Below are 20,777 nucleotides of genomic sequence, written 5' to 3'. Positions count from 1 at the left end.
TGAAGGGTTGTCAGTAAAACATCTCTCTGTCTGAAGGGTTGTCAGTAAAACATCTCTCTGTATGAAGGGTTGTCAGTAAAACATCTCTCTGTATGAAGGGTTGTCAGTATAACATCTCTCTGTATGAAGGGTTGTCAGTAAAACATCTCTCTGTCTGAAGGGTTGTCAGTAAAACATCTCTCTGTATGAAGGGTTGTCAGTAAAACATCTCTCTGTCTGAAGGGTTGTCAGTAAAACATCTCTCTGTATGAAGGGTTGTCAGTAAAACATCTCTCTGTATGAAGGGTTGTCAGTAAAACATCTCTCTGTATGAAGGGTTGTCAGTAAAACATCTCTCTGTATGAAGGGTTGTCAGTAAAACATCTCTCTGTCTGAAGGGTTGTCAGTAAAACATCTCTCTGTATGAAGGGTTGTCAGTAAAACATCTCTCTGTATGAAGGGTTGTCAGTAAAACATCTCTCTGTATGAAGGGTTGTCAGTAAAACATCTCTCTGTATGAAGGGTTGTCAGTAAAACATCTCTCTGTCTGAAGGGTTGTCAGTAAAACATCTCTCTGTCTGAAGGGTTGTCAGTAAAACATCTCTCTGTCTGAAGGGTTGTCAGTAAAACATCTCTCTGTATGAAGGGTTGTCAGTAAAACATCTCTCTGTATGAAGGGTTGTCAGTATAACATCTCTCTGTATGAAGGGTTGTCAGTAAAACATCTCTCTGTCTGAAGGGTTGTCAGTAAAACATCTCTCTGTCTGAAGGGTTGTCAGTAAAACATCTCTCTGTATGAAGGGTTGTCAGTAAAACATCTCTCTGTATGAAGGGTTGTCAGTAAAACATCTCTCTGTATGAAGGGTTGTCAGTAAAACATCTCTCTGTCTGAAGGGTTGTCAGTAAAACATCTCTCTGTATGAAGGGTTGTCAGTAAAACATCTCTCTGTCTGAAAGGTTGTCAGTAAAACATCTCTCTGTATGAAGGGTTGTCAGTAAAACATCTCTCTGTCTGAAGGGTTGTCAGTAAAACATCTCTCTGTATGAAGGGTTGTCAGTAAAACATCTCTCTGTATGAAGGGTTGTCAGTAAAACATCTCTCTGTATGAAGGGATGTCAGTAAAACATCTCTCTGTATGAAGGGTTGTCAGTAAAACATCTCTCTGTCTGAAGGGTTGTCAGTAAAACATCTCTCTGTATGAAGGGTTGTCAGTAAAACATCTCTCTGTATGAAGGGTTGTCAGTAAAACATCTCTCTGTCTGAAGGGTTGTCAGTAAAACATCTCTCTGTCTGAAGGGTTGTCAGTAAAACATCTCTCTGTCTGAAGGGTTGTCAGTAAAACATCTCTCTGTCTGAAGGGTTGTCAGTAAAACATCTCTCTGTATGAAGGGTTGTCAGTAAAACATCTCTCTGTATGAAGGGTTGTCAGTAAAACATCTCTCTGTATGAAGGGTTGTCAGCTTCCAATATATTGTAATGCAGGACTGTTGGACTGCAGCACTGTCCTTGTTGTGGTATAGGGGTATTATCTGTGTGTCGTTATCAATAGTAGTTGTTTTCACAGAAGGCTTTTGTCTAGCTAGATGGAGCCCCTAAAATAATTTCCCCAACACTGTACTTGACTGGTGATATGACGATGACCTCGTTACTCCATTTGGAGAAGAATAGTTGAGAATCACCAGACTAACGTAAAGACACAAATTACTACATTGTATGTCTGGCCTGGGAGGTTCCCTCTGTCTGGCCTGGGAGGTTCCCTCTTCCTGGCCTGGGAGGTTCCCTCTGTCTGGCCTGGGAGGTTCCCTCTGTCTGGCCTGGGAGGTTCCCTCTGTCTGGCCTGGGAGATTCCCTCTGTCTGGCCTGGGAGGTTCCCTCTGTCTGGCCTGGGAGGTTCCCTCTGTCTGGCCTGGGAGGTTACCTCTGCCTGCCTGGGAGGTTCCCTCTGTCTGGCCTGGGAGGTTCCCTCTTCCTGGCCTGGGAGGTTCCCTCTGTCTGGCCTGGGAGGTTCCCTCTGTCTGGCCTGGGAGGTTCCCTCTGTCTGGCCTGGGAGGTTCCCTCTGTCTGGCCAGGGAGGTTCCCTCTGTCTGGCCTGGGAGGTTACCTCTGCCTGCCTGGGAGGTTCCCTCTGTCTGGCCTGGGAGGTTCCCTCTGTCTGGCCTGGGAGATTCCCTCTGTCTGGCCTGGGAGGTTCCCTCTGTCTGGCCTGGGAGATTCCCTCTGTCTGGCCTGGGAGGTTCCCTCTTCCTGGCCTGGGAGGTTCCCTCTTCCTGGCCTGGGAGGTTCCCTCTTCCTGACATGGGAGGTTCCCTCTACCTGGCCTGGGAGATTCCCTCTGTCTGGCCTGGGAGGTTCCCTCTGTCTGGCCTGGGAGGTTCCCTCTTCCTGACCTGGGAGGGTCCCTCTGTCTGGCCTGAGAGGTTCCCTCTTCCTGACCTGGGAGGTTCCCTCTACCTGGCCTGGGAGATTCCCTCTGTCTGGCCTGGGAGGTTCCCTCTGTCTGGCCTGGGAGGTTCCCTTTGCCTGCCTGGGAGGTTCCCTCTTCCTGGCCTGGGAGGTTCCCTCTGCCTGCCTGGGAGATTCCCTCTTCCTGGCCTGGGAGGTTCCCTCTGCCTGGCCTGGGAGGTTCCCTCTGCCTGCCTGGGAGGGTCCCTCTGTCTGGCCTGGGAGGTTCCCTCTGTCTGGCCTGGGAGGCTCCCTCTGCCTGCCTGGGAGGTTCCCTCTGTCTGGCCTGGGAGGCTCCCTCTTCCTGGCCTGGGAGGCTCCCTCTGTCTGGCCTGGGAGGCTCCCTCTGTCTGGCCTGGGAGATTCCCTCTGTCTGGCCTGGGAGGTTCCCTTTGCCTGCCTGGGAGGTTCCCTCTTCCTGGCCTGGGAGGTTCCCTCTGCCTGCCTGGGAGATTCCCTCTTCCTGGCCTGGGAGGTTCCCTCTGCCTGGCCTGGGAGGTTCCCTCTGCCTGCCTGGGAGGTTCCCTCTTCCTGGCCTGGGAGGTTCCCTCTGCCTGCCTGGGAGGGTCCCTCTGTCTGGCCTGGGAGGTTCCCTCTGCCTGCCTGGGAGGTTCCCTCTGTCTGGCCTGGGAGGTTCCCTCTGCCTGCCTGGGAGGTTCCCTCTACCTGCCTGGGAGGTTCCCTCTGCCTGCCTGGGAGGTTCCCTCTTCCTGGCCTGGGAGGTTCCCTCTGTCTGGCCTGGGAGGTTCCCTCTGTCTGGCCTGGGAGGTTCCCTCTGCCTGGCCTGGGAGGGTCCCTCTGTCTGGCCTGGGAGGTTCCCTCTGTCTGGCCTGGGAGGTTCCCTCTGCCTGGCCTGGGAGGGTCCCTCTGTCTGGCCTGGGAGGTTCCCTCTGTCTGGCCTGGGAGGTTCCCTCTGTCTGGCCTGGGAGGGTCCCTCTGTCTGGCCTGGGAGGGTCCCTCTGCCTGGCCTGGGAGGTTCCCTCTGCCTGGCCTGGGAGGGTCCCTCTGTCTGGCCTGGGAGGGTCCCTCTGTCTGGCCTGGGAGGTTCCCTTTGTCTGGCCTGGGAGGTTCCCTTTGTCTGGCCTGGGAGGTTCCCTCTGTCTGGCCTGGGAGGTTCCCTCTGTCTGGCCTGGGAGGTTCCCTCTGCCTGCCTGGGAGGCTCCCTCTGCCTGCCTGGGAGGTTCCCTCTTCCTGGCCTGGGAGGTTCCCTCTGCCTGCCTGGGAGGCTCCCTCTTCCTGGCCTGGGAGGTTCCCTCTGCCTGGCCTGGGAGGTTCCCTCTACCTGCCTGGGAGGTTCCCTCTGCCTGCCTGGGAGGTTCCCTCTTCCTGGCCTGGGATGTTCCCTCTGTCTGGCCTGGGAGGTTCCCTCTGTCTGGCCTGGGAGGTTCCCTCTGCCTGGCCTGGGAGGGTCCCTCTGTCTGGCCTGGGAGGTTCCCTCTGTCTGGCCTGGGAGGTTCCCTCTGCCTGGCCTGGGAGGGTCCCTCTGTCTGGCCTGGGAGGTTCCCTCTGTCTGGCCTGGGAGGTTCCCTCTGTCTGGCCTGGGAGGGTCCCTCTGTCTGGCCTGGGAGGGTCCCTCTGCCTGGCCTGGGAGGTTCCCTCTGCCTGGCCTGGGAGGGTCCCTCTGTCTGGCCTGGGAGGGTCCCTCTGTCTGGCCTGGGAGGTTCCCTTTGTCTGGCCTGGGAGGTTCCCTTTGTCTGGCCTGGGAGGTTCCCTCTGTCTGGCCTGGGAGGTTCCCTCTGTCTGGCCTGGGAGGTTCCCTCTGCCTGCCTGGGAGGCTCCCTCTGCCTGCCTGGGAGGTTCCCTCTTCCTGGCCTGGGAGGTTCCCTCTGCCTGCCTGGGAGGCTCCCTCTTCCTGGCCTGGGAGGTTCCCTCTGCCTGGCCTGGGAGGTTCCCTCTGCCTGCCTGGGAGGTTCCCTCTGCCTGCCTGGGAGGCTCCCTCTTCCTGGCCTGGGAGGTTCCCTCTGCCTGCCTGGGAGGCTCCCTCTTCCTGGCCTGGGAGGTTCCCTCTGCCTGCCTGGGAGGCTCCCTCTTCCTGGCCTGGGAGGGTCCCTCTGTCTGGCCTGGGAGGCTCCCTCTGCCTGCCTGGGAGGCTCCCTCTGTCTGGCCTGGGAGGCTCCCTCTGCCTGGCCTGGGAGGCTCCCTCTTCCTGGCCTGGGAGACTCCCTCTTCCTGGCCTGGGAGGCTCCCTCTTCCTGGCCTGGGAGGCTCCCTCTTCCTGGCCTGGGAGGCTCCCTCTTCCTGGCCTGGGAGGTTCCCTCTGCCGGGCCTTGGAGGCAGAGAGGCAGTTAGAGCCAGAGGTTGCTCCTCCATTTTCCCCACGAGTCACCCCGTCCCCATGACAACATATATAGAAATCACAGTGATTCTTGGGAAGAAAGAACTTGGTGACACACAGTGACACTTTGTGTTGCATGAAGTCGACAGGGTTCATTAAAGAGCCCAGACGGTCAAGGAGGTTTATTCAACACAAGGAAGGGGAAGAATAGGGCAGGGGGAGGGAAGAGGAGAGGGGATGAGAGAGGAGAGGGGAGGACAGAGGGGAGAGGGGAGAAGAGAGGAGAGGGGAGAGGAGAGGAGAGGGGAGAGGGGAGAGGGGAGGACAGAGGGGAGAGGGGAGGGAAGAGGAGAGGGGGTGACAGAGGGGAGAGGGGGAAGAGGAGAGGGGAGGAGAGAGGAGAGGGGAGGGAAGAGGAGAGGGGAGGAGAGAGGGGAGAGGGGGGGGAGGGGAGAGGGGAGAGGGGAAGGAAGAGGAGAGGGGAGGACAGAGGGGAGAGGGGAGAAGAGAGGAGAGGGGAGAGGGGAGAGGAGAGGGGAGAGGGGAGAGGGGGTGACAGAGGGGAGAGGGGAGGGAAAGGAGAGGGGACAGGAGAGGGGAGAGGGGGAGGGGAGGGGGACAGAAGAGGAGAGGGGAGAAGAGAGGAGAGGGGAGAGGAGAGGGGAGAGGGGAGGGGAGAGGGGAGAGGGGAGGGAAAAGGAGAGGGGAGGGAAGAGGAGAGGGGAGGACAGAGGGGAGAGGGGAGGGAAGAGGAGAGGGGAGGACAGAGGGGAGAGGGGAGGGAAAAGGAGAGGGGAGGGAAGAGGAGAGGAGAGGGGAGGACAGAGGGGAGAGGGGAGGGAAGAGGAGAGGGGAGGACAGAGGGGAGAGGGGAGGGAAAAGGAGAGGGGAGGGAAGAGGAGAGGGGGTGACAGAGGGGAGAGGAGAGGGAAAAGGAGAGGGGAGGACAGAGGGGAGAGGGGAGGGAAAATGAGAGGGGAGGGGAAGAGGAGAGGGGGTGACAGAGGGGAGATTGGAGGGAAGAGGAGAGGGGGTGACAGAGGGGAGAGGGGGGGAAAGGAGAGGGGAGGGAAGAGGAGAGGGGAGGACAGAGGGGAGAGGGGAGGGAAAAGGAGAGGGGAGGGAAGAGGAGAGGGGAGGACAGAGGGAAGAGGAGAGGGAAGAGGAGAGCGGCGAGGGGAGGGAAGAGGAGAGGGGAGGGGAGAAGAGATTGGAGGACAGAGGGAAGAGAATGAAGGGAGGACAGAGGAGAGAGGGGAGATGAGGACAGAGAGGGGAGAGGAGAGAGAAAGAGGGGAGGACAGAGAGGGGAGAGGCGAGAGAAAGGTGAGGACAGAGAGGGGAGAAGAGAGAGAAAGAGGGGAGGAGAGAGAGGAGAAAAGAGAGAAGGATAGATTGGAGAAAAAAAAGAGGGGAGAGGAAAGAGAAAATGCCTTGGTCAAAGAGCAGTGTTATACCTCCATTCGTAGAGTAGAGCCCTTTTCCTCCCCATATCCTCCTCTCTTCCTCTTCTATCCCCTCCTCTCTTTCTCTCCTCTCCCCTCTGTCCTCATATCTTTCTCTCCCCTCTGTCCTCATCTCTTTCTCTCCTCTTTCCTCTGTCCTCCTCTCTTCCTCTTCTATCCCCTCCTCTCTTTCTCTCCTCTCCCCTTTATCCTTATCTCTTTCTCTCCCCTCTCCTCTTCTCTTTCTCTCCTCACTCCTCTATTATCCTCTCTTTCCTCTGTCTTCCTCTCTTTCTTTCCTCTGTCCTGATGTCTTTCTCAACTGTAATAGAATCCGTTACCCACTGCCACTAAATATACAACACATTTTCCTCCGTACTAGCGGTAGGGTTTACATAAGATGGAAATGGAGAGGTGGTCAGGTAATATGAGACGTGTTGTGAGCCTGAAATGACATTAGTGTTCCTAAAACCAAACCCCATGTGGAAGCGGTTGGTGATATACAACGCTGCCTTGTAAACGTCTGTTTAGGCTCTGTCCATGCGTGTCTACAACATGTATCAAGGGACTCTGTAGAAGAAGTTGTACAAGGCATTGGAGGCCTCTACTGGCCAAGCATAGCTGTGTCGTCAGCTGGCTGGGGAATAAGGCCTATGTTAACTCTACTACAGTCCCAGAATGTTAGTCGGAAACGGCAACCTATTCCCTATATAGTACCGTTTCCTATACAGTGCACTGGCTCCGTAGAGAAGACGTAAGGCTGTGATCCAAAGTATTATATTGGGAAAAGGGTTTCATTGGGGACTCTGTATCTAGTGTGGCGTTTCTAGGGGACTGAATATGAAAGAAAAGTCATGTTATTCAAGTGTTGCTATGACAGCGGGGAGACGGTTGATGGTTGAACTCATTAACATTCTGTTACACACAGTCTGTTTTTAGCAAAGTGAATCTGAGAACGGGAAACGTATTGTGTCTGTAACAGCCTATTTCCTCAACATGCTACAGGAATAGTTCCTGTTCAATAACACTGTCCGAAGCTTCAATGGAAAAAAAATAAAAAATTGATTACACACACACACACACACACACACACACACACACACACACACACACACACACACACACACACACACACACACACACACACAAACACACTTCTTCTAAATAAAACAATGCAGGCCTGTGTGTTCCTCTTGGGACCATAGTGGGGTTCATCATGGGGCGTATCTGTTGTCAATGAAACATTCTCAGCATCCTGCATTCCTCATTAGCTCTCTGAACCATCTACACACTCAAGCCTGGATCTTCTACCATTTCCTGACTCAAAGAGTCTTGAACAAAAGGTTTTGAAAATATAACGTATTTTCCAAAGTATGTAGTTAAAAACCTGTTTGAAGATGGTCTGGTTGCTGATAGATCAATATAGGATGTTCTTTAAAGGATGTAGTCGACACTACACACGCTTGGATGTCTTTTCTTCCTGATTTAAAGACTCTTGGGTTTGACGACGACTGATCGATAGTATCTTCTTCGTATACGTAGGAAACACTTTTTTTTCCTAGGGGGTTTTCTGCAATTATAAATCTGACATCACTATGTTCCACGCTTGGAGGCTATAAGCCCATTTAGGTCAACTAGCCAATCAGGTGTGTTCTAGACTAGCTAGGAGTGACATGAGCGTGAGCGTGCTTGATCAGTGATTTCCTGTGAGGGGCATTCCAATGTATTCACAGACGTATGAGCAATGTTTCCCAGTAGTTGGGCAGGCTGAGGTGGAACTGCTTGGCATAATCGCTGCCTCAGACAGACTGGAGCGATGACAGGCCAGGTAACATCCCCGAGCTCCAGCACACGATGGAATAATCTTTCTCTTCCGTGATGGTAAACACGCGTGTTACATATGTGTTACATAGACAGGATGGTGATTAAACTCTCAACTAAACACGGTTATCCATCGTACATGTAACACGCCTCATCGAGTGTTCCAGAACCCTTTGAAGAACCCTTTTGGTTCCGGGTAGAACCCTTTTGGTTCCGGGTAGAACCCTTTTGGTTCCGGGTAGAACCCTTTCCATAGAGGGTTCTACACAGAACCCAAAGGGGTTCTACCTGTGAATGAAAAGGGTTATCCTATGGAGACAGCCAAAGAACCCATTCTTCTAAGAGTGTAGGGTTCAAATCAATTTATTAATCAGTTGGATTCTCCACCAGCTTGAACCACCATCCAATAAACATACTGTAGAACCAAACACGTAGAACGCAGAGAAACTTAAATCCATCCTTCTGGCCTCCCAAGTGGTGCAACGGAGTCCCTACAGACCTGGGTTCGATGTCCTGTGGTAAGTTGTGTTGTTATTGGTGCTGTGGGAGTTGAGTTGTGGTTTTAGTGGTGCTGTGGGAGTTGAGTTGTGGTGCTGTGGGAGTTGAGTTGTGGTGCTGTGGGAGTTGAGTTGTGGTTTTAGTGGTGCTGTGGGAGTTGAGTTGTGGTGTTGTGGGATTTGAGTTGTGGTTTTATTGGTGCTGTGGGAGTTGAGTTGTGGTTTTAGTGGTGCTGTGGGAGTTGAGTTGTGGTTTTAGTGGTGCTGTGGGAGTTGAGTTGTGGTTTTAGTGGTGCTGTGGTAGTTGAGTTGTGGTGCTGTGGGATTTGAGTTGTGGTTTTAGTGGTGCTGTGGGAGTTGAGTTGTGGTTTTAGTGGTGCTGTGGGAGTTGAGTTGTGGTTTTAGTGGTGCTGTGGGAGTTGAGTTGTGGTGTTATTGGTGCTGTGGGATTTGAGTTGTGGTTTTAGTGGTGCTGTGGGAGTTGAGTTGTGGTGCTGTGGGAGTTGAGTTGTGGTGTTGTGGGATTTGAGTTGTGGTGTTATTGGTGTTGTGGGAGTTGAGTTGTGGTGCTGTGGGAGTTGAGTTGTGGTTTTAGTGGTGCTGTGGGAGTTGAGTTGTGGTGTTGTGGGAGTTGAGTTGTGGTGTTGTGGGAGTTGAGTTGTGGTGCTGTGGGAGTTGAGTTGTGGTGTTGTGGGAGTTGAGTTGTGGTGTTGTGGGAGTTGAGTTGTGGTTTTATTGGTGCTGTGGGAGTTGAGTTGTGGTGTTATTGGTGCTGTGGGAGTTGAGTTGTGGTGCTGTGGGAGTTGAGTTGTGGTGCTGTGGGAGTTGAGTTGTGGTGTTGTGGGAGTTGAGTTGTGGTGCTGTGGGAGTTGAGTTGTGGTGTTATTGGTGCTGTGGGGGTTGAGTTGTGGTGTTGTGGGAGTTGAGTTGTGGTGCTGTGGGAGTTGAGTTGTGGTGTTATTGGTGCTGTGGGAGTTGAGTTGTGGTGCTGTGGGAGTTGAGTTGTGGTTTTAGTGGTGCTGTGGGAGTTGAGTTGTGGTGCTGTGGGAGTTGAGTTGTGGTTTTAGTGGTGCTGTGGGAGTTGAGTTGTGGTTTTAGTGGTGCTGTGGGAGTTGAGTTGTGGTTTTAGTGGTGCTGTGGGAGTTGAGTTGTGGTGCTGTGGGAGTTGAGTTGTGGTGTTATTGGTGCTGTGGGAGTTGAGTTGTGGTGTTGTGGGAGTTGAGTTGTGGTGTTGTGGGAGTTGAGTTGTGGTGTTGTGGGAGTTGAGTTGTGGTGTTGTGGGAGTTGAGTTGTGGTTTTATTGGTGCTGTGGGAGTTGAGTTGTGGTGTTATTGGTGCTGTGGGAGTTGAGTTGTGGTGCTGTGGGAGTTGAGTTGTGGTGCTGTGGGAGTTGAGTTGTGGTGTTGTGGGAGTTGAGTTGTGGTGCTGTGGGAGTTGAGTTGTGGTGTTATTGGTGCTGTGGGAGTTGAGTTGTGGTGTTGTGGGAGTTGAGTTGTGGTGCTGTGGGAGTTGAGTTGTGGTGTTATTGGTGCTGTGGGAGTTGAGTTGTGGTGCTGTGGGAGTTGAGTTGTGGTTTTAGTGGTGCTGTGGGAGTTGAGTTGTGGTGCTGTGGGAGTTGAGTTGTGGTTTTAGTGGTGCTGTGGGAGTTGAGTTGTGGTTTTAGTGGTGCTGTGGGAGTTGAGTTGTGGTTTTAGTGGTGCTGTGGGAGTTGAGTTGTGGTGCTGTGGGAGTTGAGTTGTGGTGTTATTGGTGCTGTGGGAGTTGAGTTGTGGTGTTATTGGTGCTGTGGGAGTTGAGTTGTGGTTTTATTGGTGCTGTGTGAGTTGAGTTGTGGTGTTATTGGTGCTGTGGGAGTTGAGTTGTGGTTTTAGTGGTGCTGTGGGAGTTGAGTTGTGGTGCTGTGGGAGTTGAGTTGTGGTTTTAGTGGTGCTGTGGGAGTTGAGTTGTGGTTTTAGTGGTGCTGTGGGAGTTGAGTTGTGGTTTTAGTGGTGCTGTGGGAGTTGAGTTGTGGTGCTGTGGGAGTTGAGTTGTGGTGTTATTGGTGCTGTGGGAGTTGAGTTGTGGTGTTATTGGTGCTGTGGGAGTTGAGTTGTGGTTTTAGTGGTGCTGTGGGAGTTGAGTTGTGGTGCTGTGGGAGTTGAGTTGTGGTGTTATTGGTGCTGTGGGAGTTGAGTTGTGGTGTTATTGGTGCTGTGGGAGTTGAGTTGTGGTTTTATTGGTGCTGTGGGAGTTGAGTTGTGGTGTTATTGGTGCTGTGGGAGTTGAGTTGTGGTTTTAGTGGTGCTGTGGGAGTTGAGTTGTGGTGCTGTGGGAGTTGAGTTGTGGTTTTAGTGGTGCTGTGGGAGTTGAGTTGTGGTTTTAGTGGTGCTGTGGGAGTTGAGTTGTGGTTTTAGTGGTGCTGTGGGAGTTGAGTTGTGGTGCTGTGGGAGTTGAGTTGTGGTGTTATTGGTGCTGTGGGAGTTGAGTTGTGGTTTTAGTGGTGCTGTGGGAGTTGAGTTGTGGTGCTGTGGGAGTTGAGTTGTGGTGTTATTGGTGCTGTGGGAGTTGAGTTGTGGTGTTATTGGTGCTGTGGGAGTTGAGTTGTGGTTTTATTGGTGCTGTGGGAGTTGAGTTGTGGTGTTATTGGTGCTTTGGGAGTTGAGTTGTGGTTGTATTGGTGCTGTGGGAGTTGAGTTGTGGTGTTATTGGTGCTGTGGGAGTTGAGTTGTGGTTTTAGTGGTGCTGTGGGAGTTGAGTTGTGGTTTTATTGGTGCTGTGGGAGTTGAGTTGTGGTGTTATTGGTGCTGTGGGAGTTGAGTTGTGGTGTTATTGGTGCTGTGGGAGTTGAGTTGTGGTGCTGTGGGAGTTGAGTTGTGGTGCTGTGGGAGTTGAGTTGTTTTTGTAGGCGAAATAGCTCCGTTTGTTCTTCACGTTTGGCTGAGAAATCGCCCGGAAATTGCAGTCACGAAAACCCCGAAAAATATTCCAAATTAGCTCCATAATATCGACAGAAACATGGCAAACGTTGTTTATAATCAATCCTCAAGATGTTTTTCAAATATCTATTCGATAATATATCCGTCGGAACAATTCGTTTTTCAGTAGGAGCGAGAGGAAAAATGGCTACCTCTGTATTTTACGCGAGAGTCACCCTGGGAGCCATCAGGTGACCACTTACGCAATGTAGCCGCCTATGGCTATTCTTCAACATAAATGCGTAAAACCAGTTCACAATGCTGTAGACACCTTGGGGAATACGGAGAAAAAGTAATCTGGTTGATAGCCCATTCACTGCTCAATAGGGACGCATTGGAACGCAGAGCTTTCAAAAGATGAGTCACTTCCGGATTGGATTTTTCTCAAGCCTTCGCCTGCAATATCAGTTCTGTTATACTCACAGACAATATCTTTACAGTTTTGGAAACTTTAGAGTGTTTTCTATCCTAAGCTGTCAATTATATGCATATTCTAGCATCTTGTCCTGACAAAATATCCCGTTTAATACGGTTAATAATTATTTTTCCAAAAATGAAAATACTGGCCCCTAGTCACAAAGATCTGCTCTCTGAGCAGCTAACCCATTGCTGCAGCTGTACATAGTCCATCTGTAAATAGCCCATCCAATCCCATCTCATCCCTGTATTGTTTTTATTTTATTTACTTTTCTGCTCTTTTGCACACAAGTATCTCTACCTGCACATGGTCATCTGATCATTTATCACTCCAGTGTTAATCTGCTAAATTGTAATTATTCACTCCTATGGCCTATTTATTGCCTACCTCCTCATGCCTTTTGCACACACTGTACATAGACTTTATTTTTTCTACTGTGTCATTGACTTGTTTGTGTTATTGGCTTGTTTATTGTTTACTCCAGGTGTAACTCTGTGTTGTTGTCTGTGTCACACTGCTATGCTTTATCTTGGCCAGGTCGCAGTTGCAAATAAGAACTTGTTCTCAACTAGCCTACCTGGTTAAATAAAGGTGTTCTCAACTAGCCTACCTGGTTAAATAAAGGTGTTCTCAACTAGCCTACCTGGTTAAATAAAGGTGTTCTCAACTGGCCTACCTGGTTAAATACAGGTGTTCTCAACTAGCCTACCTGGTTAAATAAAGGTGTTCTCAACTAGCCTACCTGGTTAAATAAAGGTGTTCTCAACTAGCCTACCTGGTTAAATAAAGGTGTTCTCAACTAGCCTACCTGGTTAAATAAAGGTGTTCTCAACTAGCCTACCTGGTTAAATAAAGGTGTTCTCAACTTGCCTACCTGGTTAAATAAAGGTGTTCTCAACTAGCCTACCTGGTTAAATAAAGGTGTTCTCAACTAGCCTACCTGGTTAAATAAAGGTGTTCTCAACTAGCCTACCTGGTTAAATAAAGGTGTTCTCAACTAGCCTACCTGGTTAAATACAGGTGTTCTCAACTGGCCTACCTGGTTAAATAAAGGTGTTCTCAACTAGCCTACCTGGTTAAATAAAGGTGTTCTCAACTAGCCTACCTGGTTAAATAAAGGTGTTCTCAACTGGCCTACCTGGTTAAAGACAGGTGTTCTCAACTGGCCTACCTGGTTAAATAAAGGTGTTCTCAACTTGCCTACCTGGTTAAATAAAGGTGTTCTCAACTAGCCTACCTGGTTAAATAAAGGTGTTCTCAACTAGCCTACCTGGTTAAATAAAGGTGTTCTCAACTAGCCTACCTGGTTAAATAAAGGTGTTCTCAACTAGCCTACCTGGTTAAATAAAGGTGTTCTCAACTTGCCTACCTGGTTGAATAAAGGTGTTCTCAACTAGCCTACCTGGTTAAATAAAGGTGTTCTCAACTAGCCTACCTGGTTAAATAAAGGTGTTCTCAACTTGCCTACCTGGTTAAATAAAGGTGTTCTCAACTAGCCTACCTGGTTAAATAAAGGTGTTCTCAACTAGCCTACCTGGTTAAATAAAGGTGTTCTCAACTAGCCTACCTGGTTAAATAAAGGTGTTCTCAACTAGCCTACCTGGTTAAATAAAGGTGTTCTCAACTAGCCTACCTGGTTAAATAAAGGTGTTCTCAACTAGCCTACCTGGTTAAATAAAGGTGTTCTCAACTGGCCTACCTGGTTAAATAAAGGTGTTCTCAACTGGCCTACCTGGTTAAATACAGGTGTTCTCAACTGGCCTACCTGGTTAAATACAGGTGTTCTCAACTGGCCTACCTGGTTAAATACAGGTGTTCTCAACTGGCCTACCTGGTTAAAGAAAGGTGTTCTCAACTAGCCTACCTGGTTAAATACAGGTGTTCTCAACTGGCCTACCTGGTTAAATACAGGTGTTCTCAACTGGCCTCCCTGGTTAAATACAGGTGTTCTCAACTGGCCTACCTGGTTAAATAAAGGTGTTCTCAACAGGCCTACCTGGTTAAATACAGGTGTTCTCAACTGGCCTACCTGGTTAAATAAAGGTGTTCTCAACTGGCCTACCTGGTTAAATAAAGGTGTTCTCAACTGGCCACCTAGTTAAATGAAGGTGAAATAAAATAAAATAGAATGAATAGGAGAGCCTGGGAAAACAGGTTTTGACATCTTGATTCTCTCAGAGCAATGTGATGCCTCAGCCACAGTCTACAGAGGTGTCTACAATGTGATGCCTGAGCCACAGTCTACAGAGGGGTGTCTAGAGAGGGGTGTCTACAGTGAGGTGTCTACAGTGAGGTGTCTACGGAGGGGTGTCTATAGAGGGGTGTCTACAGAGGGGTGTCTACAGAGGGGTGTCTACAGAGGGGTGTCTACGGAGGGGTGTCTACGGAGGGGTGTCTACAGTGAGGTGTCTACAGTGAGGTGTCTACGGAGGGGTGTCTATAGAGGGGTGTCTACAGAGGGGTGTCTACATTGAGGTGTCTACAGTGAGCTGTCTACGGAGGGGTGTCTATAGAGGGGTGTCTACAGAGGGGTGTCTACAGAGGGGTGTCTACAGAGGGGTGTCTACGGAGGGGTGTCTACAGAGGGGTGTCTACAGAGGGGTGTCTACAGAGGGGTGTCTACAGAGGGGTATCTACAGAGGGGTGTCTACAGAAGGGTGTCTACAGAGGGGTGTCTATAGAGGGGTGTCTACAGAGGGGTGTCTATAGAGGGGTGTCTATAGAGGGGTGTCTAAAGAGGGGTGTCTATAGAGGGGTGTCTATAGAGGGGTGTCTATAGAGGGGTGTCTACAGAGGGGTGTCTATAGAGGGGTGTCTATAGAGGGGTGTCTACAGAGGGTGTCTATAGAGGGGTGTCTATAGAGGGGTGTCTACAGAGGGGTGTCTGCAGAGGGGTGTCTATAGAGGGGTGTCTATAGAGGGGTGTCTACGGAGGGGTGTCTACGGAGGGGTGTCTACGGAGGGGTGTCTACGGAGGGGTGTCTACGGAGGGGTGTCTACAGAGGGTGTCTATAGAGGGGTGTCTATAGAGGGGTGTCTACAGAGGGGTGTCTATAGAGGGGTGTCTATAGAGGGGTGTCTACAGAGGGGTGTCTACAGAGGGGTGTCTACAGAGGGGTGTCTACAGAGGGGTGTCTACAGAGGGGTGTCTACAGAGGGGTGTCTATAGAGGGGTGTCTACAGAGGGGTGTCTACAGAGGGGTGTCTACAGAGGGGTGTCTATAGAGGGGTGTCTACAGAGGGGTGTCTACAGAGGGGTGTCTACAGAGGGGTGTCTATAGAGTGGTGTCTACTGTGCATTCAGAAAGTATTCAGATTTTACTTTTTCAACATTTTGTTACATTACAGCTATATTCTAATCTTGATTAAATGTTTGTTTTTCCCCTTCATGAATCTACACACAATACCCCATAATGACAAAGCAAAAACAGGTTTTAAGATTTTTTAGCAAATATATTAAAAATAAAAATAAATGTTACATTCAGACCATGTGTGGCCCCCCACCTGGATACGGTCGTATGTATCAACATTTGAAATGCTGTTTTTACATTGGATAAAGTAGAGACTCAGAGCTACAAAATGGTATATAGTACTCTACATTTGAGGAACAATGGGAAAGTAATTCTGCTTTGAAAGTTGATCAACTTGTCAACTCACTTTTGAGAAAAGGGCCTTTGAATGTTTTGCTATCAAGTGAAGTATTCCTCTTTGTCTACACCCATTCAGCACCGTTCACACCCTCTGAAGCTTTAGCTCCACCCATTCAGCACCGTTCACACCCTCTGAAGCTTTAGCTCCACCCATTCAGCACCGTTCACACCCTCTGAAGCTTTAGCTCCACCCATTCAGCACCGTTCACACCCTCTGAAGCTTTAGCTCCAACCATCCAGCACCGTTCACACCCTCTTAAGCTTTAGCTCCACCCATTCAGCATCATTCACACCCTTCACAAGATTTAGCTCCACCCAATTAGCATCGTTCACACCCTCTTAAGCTTTAGCTCCACCCATTCAGCATCGTTTACACCCTCTGAAGCTTTAGCTCCACCCCTTCAGCATCGTTCACACCCTCTTAAACTTTAGCTCCACCCATTCAGCATCGTTCACACCCTCTGAAGCTTTAGCTCCACCCATTCAGCATCGTTCACACCCTCTGAAGCTTTATCTCCACCCATTCAGCACCATTCACACCCTCTGAAGCTTTAGCTCCACCCATTCAGCATCGTTCACACCCTCTGAAGCTTTAGCTCCACCCATCTCGTTTCACTCCCGGAGCGTTCAGAGCTTCACCCTTGACCCTATGGCTGATGATTTGTTTACCTCTGGATAACATGAAAACAACCTAACCAGCTCAATGTGCTTCTTTTTTTTTTTACTGGCGAGAAAATCATTACGCTTTTTTGCAGACGTTTACTGACAACGGCCATATTCAACAGGTGTTGTACACACGTCACATAACATTAGCTAACGATCCAGCCAGCTAACGTTAGCTATTTAAACAACAATGAACAGTGCAACAGTGCTGGAAGCTAAACAACCATGTTCAATTCTTGCTAACATTAGGCTCTAACTAGAATAGTACACAGCTCTGGGATATGAATAACAACATCAGCTAGGGAGCCAGCCAGCTAACATTAGCTAGCTAGCTAACAGTACACTTTAGCTTGAAATGAAACCACTTTCTGTCAACATTAGAAAATGTGTACTATCTGAAAATGTAGCTAGCTAACGCAAGACTATCTTACCTGTATACATCATCATGCATGATGGACGCTTCTCCTGTCAGGAATGCCATACCATGGTTGCTCTTAGTTTGAAGATGTAATCCTGAGGCAGGTGTTTCCTCCATGTCTTTAGCTATCATACTCTAATTACACTGATTTCAAAACTTGATCGTCCAGAAAGTGGAGAGCAACACTTATGCAACTCCACTACACGATACATTTAAAAAATGCCGCGTTTCGACAAGAGACTGACGAGCTAAAAAAAAACAATCTAAACTCCTCTCTCGGCATGTCCAGCCCACTCATTATCTCAGCCAATCATGGCCAGTGGGACGGTTTCTCACTTTATCTGTGGCTTAACCAACAAGGCTCGTAATTTAACAGTTTTATTCGTATTTACAGATGGCATCCAAGTTTGTTAAGGCAAGTGAAAATGCACATGTTTGAGAGAGGCATTTTTGCCACAAAAAAAAGCATTTTGATAAAACGGATCTTCGATGAAGACGTGACTTGTGACGTACTTCTCGTTTCCTGAATCTGATCTAATATACTCAACACTTTGTTGAAGCACCGTTGGCAGCGATTGGGTCTTGGGTATGACGCTACAAGCTTGGCACACCTGTATTTTGGGTAGTTTCTACCATTCTTCTCTGCAGATCTTCTCAAGCTCAGTCAGGTTGGATGAGGAGCGTCGCTGCACAGCTATTTTCCGGTCTCTCCAGAGATGTTCGATCTGGTTCAAGTCCGGGCTCTGGCTGGAACGCTCAAGGACATTCAGAGACTTGTCCCGAAGCCACTCCTGCGCTGTCTTTGCTGTGTGCTTAGGGTCCTGCGCTGTCTTTTCTGTGTGCTTAGGGTCCTGCGCTGTCTTTTCTGTGTGCTTAGGGTCCTGCGCTGTCTTTTCTGTGTGCTTAGGGTCCTGCGCTGTCTTTTCTGTGTGCTTAGGGTCCTGCGCTGTTTTTGCTGTGTGCTTAGGGTCATTGTGCTTTTGGAAGGTGATCAGTCACCGCAGTCTGAGGTAATGAGCACTCAGGAGCAAGTTTTCGTCAAGGATCTCTCTGTACTTTGCTCCATTCATCTTTGCCTTGATCCTGATTAACTCCCAGTCCCTGCCACTGAAAAACATTTCCACATCATGATGCTGCCACCACCATGCTTCACCATAGGATGGTGCCAGGTTTCCTCCAGTTGTGAAACTTTACATTCAGGCCAAAGAGTTCCATATTGGTTTCATCAGACCAGAGAATCTTGTTTCTCATGGTCTGAGAGTCATTAGGTGCCTTTTGGCAAACTCCAAGCGGGCTGTCATGTGCCTTTCACTGAGGAGTGGTTTCCGTCTGACCACTCTATCATAAAGGCCTGATTGGTGGAATGCTGCAGAGATGGTTATCCTTCTGGAAGCTTCTCCTATCTACACAGAGGAACTCTAGTGTTCTGTCAACGTGACCATCGGGTTTTTGGTCATCTCCCTGACCAAGGCCCTTCTCCTCCGATAGCTAAGTTTGGTCATGCGGCCAGCTATAGGAAGAGTCTTGGTGATGTCAAAACTTCTTCCATTTAAGAATGATGGAGGCCACTGTGTTGTTGGGGTCCTTCAATGCTGCAGACATTTTTTGGTATCCTTCTCCTGATTTGTGCCTCGACAATTCCATAGAGCTCCGACAGATGTGTGCCTTTCCAAATCATGTCCAACCAATTGAATTTACTACAATCAACTTGTAGAATCATCTCAGGATCATAAATTGAATTTAAATAAATGTAAACAGAACTCAATTTCGAGTCTTAAAAAGGGTCTGAACACTGATTTAATTAAGATATTTCTGTTTTTTACTTCTAATACATTTGCAAAAAAAAATCTAAAAACCTGTTTTCACTTTGTCATAATGAGGTGTGTGTAGATTGCTGAGATGTGGTTTATTTTTTGAATCCATTTTAGAATAAGGCTGTAACGTAGGGGTCTGAACATTTTCCCAAGGCACTGTATAGTCGGAAGTTTGCATACACTTAGGTTGAAGTCATTAAAACTCGTTTTTCAAACACTCCACAAATTTCTCATTAACAAACTATAATTTTGGCAAGTCGGTTAGGACATCTACTTTGTGCATGACACAAGTAATTTTTCCAGCAATTGTTTACAGACAGACTAATTCACTTATAATTCACTTTATCACAATTAATTGGGTCAAAAGTTTACATACACTAAGTTGACTGTGCCTTTAAACAGCTTGGAAAATTCCAGAAAATTATGTCATGGCTTTATAAGCTTCTGACAGGCTAATTGACATAATTTGAGTCAATTGGAGGTGGACCTGTGAATGTATTTCAAGGCCTACCTTCAAACTCAGTGCCAGAATTGTAGGCCTCCTTGCTCAAAAACAATTTTTCAGTTCTGCCCATGAACTTGGATTTTCTAACACTTCGTGCCATTGGAACACAGGAGTGATGGTTAAAAATCAGCCATTACCAGCTACAATAGTCATTTACAACATTAACAACATCTACACTGTATTTCTCATCAATTTGATGTTATTTTAATGACAAAAAATGTGCTTTTCTTTCTTTCAAAAACAAGGACATTCCTAAGTTACCTTTTAATTGGGGTATGTATGATAGTATCTGTTTTAATTGGTGCCCTGATGCTATACGTCTCCCCAGAAAGAGCCTGTTCCCTACCCTGTTGAGGTGAGTCCTGAGAGTACATTTTATATTTGAGACAATTATCCAGAGCAACTTGGGTTAGGTGCCTTGCTCAAGGGCACATTGACAGATTTTTCACCAATTTTAACCTAGGCTACGTGCAGCAGTGCAGCTGGTGGCCCCACTCCTAGAGCCCAACGGCCCCTTTCCTGCCCCTCCCCCTTCCTACTCCCTCTATACTCTCCCCTCTCTTTCCCCCCCTGATGCTTTTCTCTATTGATCAAAGCTCACAGCTCAAACTTGTCTTCAACTTCCTGCCCAATCCGGGCTAAGCCTGTCATTTCTGCATATTATTTAAGCTAATGGGCTTTGGCTGATCCCTGGCTGATCCCTGGCCGAGCCTTGGATGTGACAATAATTAGTCTGAGGGTATTGGGACTAGACGTAGGAGGGGGTATAGGCCAGTAGCCACCTCACTGCACCGCTCTCTCCTCTCTCTCCTCTGTTCAAACAATAACCTATTCACCTAACTTCTCTGTCCAAACAATCACCCATTCACCTCACTTCACTCCTCCGTCCAAACAATCACCCATTCACTTCACTCCTCCGTCCAAACAACCACCCATTCCTCCATCCATCTCGCTGTCTCTCTCTATCCCATCTTGCTGTCTCTCTCAATCCCATCTCACTCTCTCTCTCTATCCCTTCTCACTCTCTCTCTATCCCTTCTCACTCTCTCTCTATCCCTTCTCACTCTCTCTCTATCCCTTCTCACTCTCTCTCTCTATCCCTTCTCACTCTCTCTCTCTATCCCTTCTCACTCTCTCTCTCTATCCCTTCTCACTCTCTCTCTCTATCCCTTCTCACTCTCTCTCTCTATCCCTTCTCACTCTCTCTCTCTCTATCCCTTCTCACTCTCTCTCTCTCTATCCCTTCTCACTCTCTCTCTCTCTCTATCCCTTCTCACTCTCTCTCTCTCTCTATCCCTTCTCACTCTCTCTCTCTATCCCATCTCGCTGTCTCTCTCTATCCCTTCTCACTCTATCTCCCATATTTTATTACCTTTAATGAAGTTGTCAGTTGAGAACAAATTCTTATTTTCAATGACGGCCTTGGAACAGTGGGTTAACTGGTCTAGGAACAGTGGGTTAACTGGTCTAGGAACAGTGGGTTAACTGGTCTAGGAACAGTGGGTTAACTGGTCTAGGAACAGTGGGTTAACTGGTCTAGGAACAGTGGGTTAACTGGTCTAGGAACAGTGGGTTAACTGCCTTGTTCAGGGGCAGAGCGACAGATTTGTACCTTGTCAGTTCGGGGATTCAATCTTGCAACCTTTCGGTTACTAGTCCAACGCTCTAACCACTTGGCTACCTGCCGTCCCATATCTCTCTCCCTCTCATTCTCTCTCTCGTTCTCTCTCTCTCTCTCTCTTTTCCCCAAAAATTAAGTCAGAGTGCAGAAACAGGTACAAAAGTAACTGTAAATAGCCATGAATGTTAATCCGGCATTAATTGGTTTCCTCTTAAACTGTATGGACCTTTGACAGCATCCCCCTCCCTTTCCTCCACCCCTCTCTGCCAACTCA

The 20,777-nt window shown here is 48.8% G+C and overlaps 1 protein-coding gene across 1 annotated transcript; it reads right to left on the bottom strand.

Annotated features, from left to right (window-relative positions):
• Window positions 1-2,077: 2,077 nt before the first annotated feature.
• LOC135563863 (uncharacterized) lies at window positions 2,078-4,732 on the bottom strand. The gene is made up of 2 exons (XM_065007707.1): window positions 3,705-4,732; window positions 2,078-3,482 (listed from the first exon to the last, which is right to left on the bottom strand). The coding sequence occupies exons 1-2, from the start codon at window positions 4,730-4,732 to the stop codon at window positions 2,078-2,080; spliced, it is 2,433 nt and encodes an 810-aa protein (XP_064863779.1).
• Between the last annotated feature and the right edge of the window lie 16,045 nt (window positions 4,733-20,777).

The sequence above is a fragment of the Oncorhynchus nerka genome, linkage group LG22, assembly GCF_034236695.1.
Source record: "Oncorhynchus nerka isolate Pitt River linkage group LG22, Oner_Uvic_2.0, whole genome shotgun sequence".
Classification (NCBI taxonomy): domain Eukaryota; kingdom Metazoa; phylum Chordata; class Actinopteri; order Salmoniformes; family Salmonidae; genus Oncorhynchus; species Oncorhynchus nerka.
The sequence above is the reverse complement of the archived record's forward strand: the minus strand, read 5'-3'. Positions and strand labels throughout refer to the sequence as shown.

Bases quoted from the DNA above. Each gene is read 5' to 3' on its own strand.
- LOC135563863 (XM_065007707.1), bottom strand. From the start codon at position 4,732: ATGGAGGAGCAACCTCTGGCTCTAACTGCCTCTCTGCCTCCAAGGCCC. The intron at 3,483-3,704 runs GTAGAGGGAACC...GGAACCTCCCAG, and splicing joins AGAGGGAACCTCCCAGGCAG to GCCAGACAAAGGGAACCTCC.